At 39.7% G+C, this 7812-nt stretch overlaps 1 protein-coding gene across 6 annotated transcripts in view; it reads left to right on the top strand.

Moving 5' to 3' along the window:
- The first annotated feature begins 189 nt into the window (after positions 1–189).
- DYNC1I2 (dynein cytoplasmic 1 intermediate chain 2) overlaps positions 190–7812 on the top strand; it is a 27930-nt gene continuing 20307 nt past the window's right edge. The window contains exons 1-5 of one of the 6 annotated variants that reach the window (XM_050711780.1): positions 468–511; positions 842–872; positions 1915–2032; positions 3497–3611; positions 6999–7089. In XM_050711780.1, coding sequence (XP_050567737.1) covers positions 1925–2032; positions 3497–3611; positions 6999–7089 — 314 coding nt within the window. In that variant the 5' untranslated portion in view covers positions 468–511; positions 842–872; positions 1915–1924. Of the gene's footprint in view, positions 512–841; positions 873–1914; positions 2033–3496; positions 3612–6998; positions 7090–7812 lie in introns of all 6 variants that reach the window. The other 5 variants (XM_035537037.2, XM_035537033.2, XM_035537035.2 and 2 more) reach the window with 5 other exon arrangements.

The raw sequence follows: 7812 nt of genomic DNA, 5'->3' as shown, positions 1-7812 counted from the left end.
GCCTCAGCAGTCAGGGAAAGGCAGAAAACCTCGATGTGCGTTTCCACAGCTCCGCTCCCGCCCGCCGCCGGGCTGGGCACGCGGCCACCGCACCGCTCCCCTCAGGGCCGCGAGGGCCCCAAAGACTACAACTCCCATCGTGCCACGCGCGCCGCCGCCGCACTCCCGCCGTAGGGCGCCGCGGGCGAGGCCCGCCCGTTGCATGCTGGGCGTCGTTGTTCTCACAGCCGCCTCCCCGGCAGAAGGGGCGCGGTGCTGAGGCCCGCGGAAGTGCCCTCTGCCTCCTCGCGTCGCTTCACGCCTGAGCCGCCCCCCCCCCCCCCCAGGGCCGCTCCCCGGGCGGCGTCAACGAGCGAGGTGCTGCTGCCGAAGCTCCGCCGTAAGTCTCCGCAACGCCTTCGCGGCTGGTTTGACCCGCCGCGCCCGCCGTAGGCGCCCGCCTGTCAGCTGCCGGCCCCTTTGTGCAGCGGGGCGGAAGCGAGCGGGGTGCGGAGTCGGGCTTCGCCGTCAGGTGCGCGGGGTCCCGCGGTAACGGCACTAATGGCTCTGACGGCCGCTGCCCCCACCGCAGGCTGCCAGCGGGGACCCTCCGGCGCGGCGGCGGGGTGGGGCCCTGCCTGGGCCGGCTGCGGGCCGTGGGGCCGGGGCTCGGCCCTGCCGCCCTCGGGCGGGGCTGGCCGGGCGCTGCTGCCGCCGTGGTGCCTGCCCCGGCCTGCAGGGCGCGGGGGGGCGGCTGGGGCGAGGGGCCGCGGTGCGGTGACAGCACGCCTTCCCCGGGCTGCTTTGAAGCCTAAAATGACTTTTTTTTTATTATTATTATTATCGTTTGTTGGCGCTTAAGTGTTGCAGGCAATATGGAGGAAGAGCTACCGGTGTGTATAGTGGGGTAAATGTGTCAGCCTTGCAGCGTTTTACAGCTTTTCTTGCCCTTAGATGGGCAAACACTTGCACATATTTTTAATTTTAAATACGTAAACAGCCGTATTACTAATGTGTAATCTGATGTTAGTATTATCAAGCTCGGTGCAAAAGCCCTTATAGATCCCTTGGCTGTGGTAGAACCACTTCTGCACTTTCTTTACTCGCTTGGATTTGCTTAACACTAAAATTAAGTGTTTGTTCGCCCAGCCTGTTCACACAGGTTCTCATGTCCATGTCCCAAATCTTTAAGTTCTGAAGTGTTTTTTTCTGCTTTTGTTTATTGTTGGATTTCCTGTCTGTTTTTAATTGGATTAGTTATGTAACAAAGCTTTTGTATAATTGTTGTCTTTAAAAGATCCAACAATTTCTTAGCAGCATGCAAAAGGTCTATGGATAAAACATAAAAAGATTGGTATTGCATGTTTGACAGGTTTTTTTTGGCTGTCACACTGATACCTACTTTGCCTTGCAGTTTATGGTGGTCTTACTAAATCTTTTGTTAAATCTGTATTTTAAGTTCTGCAACTGGATGTAGCAGGATATATCACTTCCATACTGCTAAGTTGTCATATGTCAATAGTTAGGGGATGAAACAGAAAGTAAAAATATTCCAGGGGCACTGTCCATGCTGTTTTCTGTGCGTATGTGCTGTAGTTGGCTCTGTAGCTGTGCAGAATCCTATGGCAAGATCAGATAACCCCGTCTTCAGTGCCTAATGTATGATTCAAAGCAGCTCCTCCAAACAGCTTCAGTACTACCTTAGCAGTGGGTGCTGTCACCATATCATCGTCCTGTTTTAAATCAATTTTAGTAGTGAGAATGTACGGAGTGAAGGAAACATGGAAATAGTAATGTGGCTTTTTTAAAATTAGGATTGTAAGACTTCACTGTTCTATCTTTAGTATAGTTACTTTAATGATAACAGTTTTGCTATAAATAAGCAATCTCAAGCAAACAAAAAAAAACCTGTGGTATGATTTCTGTGTTGATCAGTGTTTCAGCCATGTCTGACAAAAGTGAACTGAAGGCGGAGTTGGAGCGCAAGAAGCAACGATTAGCTCAGATCAGAGAGGAAAAGAAAAGAAAAGAGGAAGAGAGAAAGAAGAAAGAAGTAAGAAATAACATTACCTTTGAACCTTGCCTGTTTGCCCATGTAACTTGCCCCAAATACATGTAGCCTGCCCAAAAAGATGGCATGTATCGCTCCACGTTATTTAAGGAACATCTGTTTAATGGTCCACGCAAATGTAATGCTTTCATTTTGTGAGAGCAAACACCTACTTGTTCTTTTATTTTAGAACTATCCATGTGGTAAGGTAAATTAAAAAAAAAAAATCCCACATGTAGTTTTAGAAATACAAACTGTATGCTTGTGTGCGTCATGAATAATGAATTATGCAATTACTGTGAGAATTAACTGAAGTATTGCACAAAAACTCGACTTACTGACTTGTGATGATATAACTTAAAGAATTCCTCTCTGAAATGCAGTTTCAAGGATGTCTGTATGAGTTGTCTGACTGTCAATATTGTTATTGAACAGTGTGCTCGATTCTGCTCTGATTCATCTTTAACCTGAGTTTTAAAGTCAGAGCAACACTCAGGACATGCATGCTACTTGTGTGTTAGACTTGATTTGTTAACAGTCTCCTGGATTTATCTCTTCTAATATAAGTGACAATCAGTGGTGTATTGCTACATTTCTCCTGAAAGCAGGTCATAAACAAAACTTTTGTTGGAATGCTTTGGTGTGTTGTGGCCCTTTTCATGATGTCCTCTCTTTTGGTTATGATCTTATACAAGTTCTAAATTAGCTTATGGCTGAAGTCTGGGCAGCTGCCAGCAAAATGATTCAGACAAAAGGGAGAGGGAAATATCTCATTATGTTCTGGTGATGTTGCAATTACGTATTGCCTGTACTTGAGATTCCACGTATGATTCCCAGTTTATCAGTTGGGATCTTCCTCTAAAGTTTGGAAATAGCTTTTTAAAAAGATGTCCAGTAGATCAGAAGTATGATGTGTAGTCACATGAGAAGTAGTTAGTCTTTAATCGTGGTGTAGGGTTAGTGTAACTTGGTCTGGATTTTGCTGCATCTGTTAAAGGCTGGTATTTGTATAATTAATTTATATTTACAGAAATACTCACTTGACAGTGACTGAGTTTTGAACACCTTAAACTATGATTTAAAATTCTGTAATTGAGTAAGCAGTTAAATGAAATGTGGAAAAACATGGAGTGTTCGGAATCTTTCACAGTAAAGCTTCCAGTATTTCTAAATTATATAAGGATAAGGGTGTGATGTTAATACTTTCTTGTGTGTGAAATCTAGCAGATAACAAAACAACTTTTAAAGAAAACTATTTAAAGATAGTACTAAAGCTGCAAAACTTGTGATTCCCTTTGTTTTTACTTTAGTAATTCCTAAGATCCTTTCTGTAGATAGAGTCAAGTAACTAACCCATGGGATGATAGGTTTCGGTAGCACAAAAGGTGCAGTGAGATCTCAGAAATGAAATGAAACCGTTCCTAATACCTATTAAATGCCAGAATTTAGATATTGAATTATTTTTAGACTGATCAGAAGAAAGATGTTCTTCCTGTACAAGAAGAATCTGATCTTGAAAAGAAGAGAAGAGAAGCTGAAGCATTACTTCAGAGCATGGGGCTGACACCTGAATCTCCCGTTGGTAGGAATATATTAATATTAGTTTATAAGAAGTGTTTTGTTGTTGTTAGTATTGTGGTATTTATATAACTAGCATGAAATTTCTGTGGCCACTATTTTGGGGGTATGCATATCTTGTTTCTGGTACTACTTTGTCTCTGTTATAAATGTCAGTGATGTGCTTATGTGCTTCAGTACACATTGCTAGTAATATTTGTAAAATATACGCTTTCTACTTAGATTATTTGGAGTTTTTTAGTTATATAAATATCACAAATTTGTTGTTTTCTCTTTCAGTTCTTCTTGCACATTATTTTTGTGTTTTTTTTTTCCCTTTTTCATGATGCTAAATCTTAATCCCAATATTTTCATGTGGGGTTGGCTTGTTTTCTTTCTGTGCCTTTTACGTCCTCATTTTCCTTATCTCAAATACCTGACTGACTTTGATGGAGTAATAGCAAGGCTAAGTATAAAATTTAACTGTCAAGGATGATGATTCGTATTTGTGCTGCTCTTCAATGGATTAGTATATTGATTGTTGCTTTTTGCCTTTACTTAGCCATTTCTCTCTGGTAAATGAAAGTGAAGAGGGTGGTACTTCAACTCCAATTTTCAACTCTCTCTCTGAAATCAAAGAGGGGTTAAAACTTAATTTTCAGTTTGGCTCAGTGATGGTGAGGGTCTATTTCAACTGGGTTTGCAAATAAAAAGTAATAACAATTGGGTATAGTCTGTGTGTGATTACAACTTCATAATTGCTTTTGGACTGTCCTCAGACATTTGGAAATGAATGTGAAATAAACAACATTAACATGGCTCCAATTCCAACAGCCAAAGCAGTAATTTTAATAGCTTGAGCTGTTCTGACGGTTCATTTGTAGGTAGACTGCATTTGGGCTGTGCTAGCACTAGCATATAAATAATTCTTAGCTACTAGGGATTTTCTTCAGCAGGCAAATATTTGAACACCTTCTTGCACGTGGCTTTGCTAAGGCAGCTAACATGAGACTCTTAAAGAAATAGGTATTTTTGGTTTGTGTTTTGTTTGTGTTTTGTTTTTAATCTGTAAGAAAGAATCTAAAAACCACAGGATGGCCAGTCCTTGAAAAGTTTCTTGAGGTGCTGGCATCTGAGCCCAGGGTACAACCCTGCATGTGTTGTATTTAATCCTGTTGACCCCCTATTTAATCACAGCCTTGTAAGTACACAGTTACTCAGATAATTCATTTTGTTCCCTTTCAAGATAGGCAGTTCTAATACGAGTGCTAGGTCAAGCTAAAATGTTCTACTTGCTGCCTCACAGCAGCGTGCCTGAGGCACAAGCTGTCTGCTGACTGGGTACTGGGAAAGCATGACAGTACAGTGCTGATGCACCTGAATTGAAGCTAACACAGCTGACCAGCGTGATGTGCAGATAGCTTCAGCTCATGCTGTCAGTGTGGGTGGATCACTTGAGATTAGATTCCTTCCTAGGAAGTTGTATTAAAAATTTGTAAGGCAATTATTGTCCTGGTAACTGCCAAGGAGAGGTGGCTTCCTTACAGGAGAAGGGACCTTAGTGTAAGTATGCTTTGGTATCTATCATACTCTATATACACACACACACACACACACATACATATATATATGTATAAACACATACATAAACATATATATTAGTGAATGAAAATAACTTTCTAGAAGGCATCCTTTGTTGGGGTAGGTGGACTTTTACTTGGCCTTTTCTTAACACTTACTCATTGGAGAGATAAGACCTTACCAATGGAAAGACTTTCCTAAAAACAGCTTGCTCCACAAGAGGGCACTGTAGCATCAAACTAAGCTACTGATTTTTTGGCCGTACAGCTAGAGCAGTATATGTAGTTTTTGGTTTTTTTAAATGGTGACAAGATAAGTTTGTCATTTCACCTGTTTGTTTGCGAATGGGTGACATTAAAATGCTGTCATTTTCAGTAATGCACAGATATGTAACAATATGAAGGCCTATAGATGTTTCTTTTAGTGTAAACTATTCAGTAGGTGATGATACTAGGTTGGAGAACATTTCAAAACTTGTCTGTGTGCATACACACCCATACATGTGTATAAAATATAGGTGTGTGTATGTATTTGTGAAGTATAACTATATGATTTTAAACCTATATGAAAGTCTCTCTTGTAGAGAGACTCAATTTATTGAATTGAGTCAATTTATTAAAAACGGTCAGAATATTGACTGTTGTTTTGCATGTTCAGGATAGAATTTTTGTCAACCAGAACGATGTCTCTGTTTTGGGATAAGATGGAAACATTCTTCAGAATTTGCAGTATACTTGTATACTTGTGATTTCAGGAAATTCTACTGAAATGTTGCAGATCTAAATTCTGAATTCTCCCTTGGCTGACCTCTGGCAGGATATATGCCAACTTGTATAACTAATTGGTTTTCAGTTGGTTAAAATTTCTTCTTTGGTGTCGCTAAGGAGTGAATCCATGCTATGAATGCTTTACATGTTACTGAAAAGTGAAGCATAAAAGAACCTTCAACGCACATCCTGATTCTTAAACATAAATTTAAGCTTTGTTAAATAATGAGTTTCACTATTTCTAAAACAAACAAAAAATTAACTATTTCTAGAAAGAAAAGTTAAAAGAAGTTTTGAAATAGCTTTGTGTTCTTTAGATTGTATATCATTCGTTGTTATGTATCAGTTCCAAAAAAACATTGTGATTTTAATTGTAATCTTCTAAATGCTGGAAATGAACTGACTTTAAGAAAAAGTTCAAATGTATCAGTACTAGGCTGCTTGTCAGGTAAAACAAAAAACAAACAAACAGAAAAACACAAAAATCTCCCAAAATCTAACGCTAACAAACTTGAGCGTAATATGCAGAATTTGTGTTGATTTAGTTAGAACTAAAGCAAAAATACTAGTATGCTCTATGACAAAGCCACTTTTTTTTGTCTGCATTTCTGTGATTATATGCTTTGAAACAAAGCTACCAGTTAAATACCTTCAGTGTGTAATTTTTGTGAAAACTTATATCAAAGCTATGTTAATAAGTATCTTCCTTTCATGTTTTATCAACATGATTTAGTGGAAATTGTCCTGCAAAAATAGGTGCTACCATTTTTTTTGAATTCCGTTTTAAAAAAAATCTGTTTTCAAGTCATTTTTTCTTAATGTTCTTCCCTCCATGTCGTCTTGTATGCTCCAGATGCATAAATGCCGAACAATTGCATGAAAGACCAGCATGAAATGTTAACATTGTCTTTTCCCCTCTTTTTCTACTGTTCATTTTCATCCACGTATTTTTTGTTTGCCATCACTTTTTTTTAATGATTCATGTTAAATTAATTTTAAAACATCCTAAGCTGTGCAACCTCTGCGAGTAGTAACAGCGGATACCTGTCTGTTTCACTATTTAGTCCCTCCTCCTACCTCTCCGTCTTCCAAATCTGTGAGTACGCCAAGTGAGGCTGGAAGCCAGGACTCTGGTGATGGCGCTGTTGGATCTAGGTATGTCACCTTGTTATATTTCTTTGCATTCTGAATCATGAAACTGTAGAAGAAATCAAAGTTAATTACTTGAATATCAGTTTACACCAATATTGAATCTGTGAACAAGGACTACTTTACAGAAGTGCTTTACTTTAAGATTTGAAATGCAACTACAATTAACTAATTTTAGATTACCACCATAAACTCTGAGTTGTTTAAGCTTGCAAGTTTAAAGTTTCATCTTTGAAGAGTCTGAAAGTCTTGTGGTAATGTTCTTGTAAGCATGAATGTCTCTGGACAATAGAACTAGAAAAATCAAACTTCCCAGCTCTTTAAAGGAGAGTGTGTATGGATATTGGCTATTTTCTTTTTCCCTCCATGTTGCTGGATCTAACAGAAGATACTGTCTACAAACCTTGCCTTGTTTCTTTTTTTTTTTTACTTAAAACTATATTCCCAAGTTATTTTACCTTGCAGCTGTCCTCAGAACTTAACTGTACGATTCACAAGCTACAAGCATGTTAGAACAGCCACATTTTTTTTCAGCTTTGCTACTTGCTACATCCCTTTGAACAATATTTTGTTCATAGCAGTTTGGGAAATGCTACTGTAAAGAGAGTCAATTAAATACTTACGTTAAACTAGGAGCTAAGAATGGAGCTTTATGGGTGATAAGATCGGAAACTACTTCCAAAGGGTATTTCTAATGTTTCCCATGCCCACTCTGTGAACAAGAGCAGC

Source organism: Cygnus atratus, chromosome 6 (assembly GCF_013377495.2).
Source record: "Cygnus atratus isolate AKBS03 ecotype Queensland, Australia chromosome 6, CAtr_DNAZoo_HiC_assembly, whole genome shotgun sequence".
Classification (NCBI taxonomy): Eukaryota; Metazoa; Chordata; class Aves; order Anseriformes; family Anatidae; genus Cygnus; species Cygnus atratus.
The sequence above is the reverse complement of the archived record's forward strand: the minus strand, read 5'-3'. Positions and strand labels throughout refer to the sequence as shown.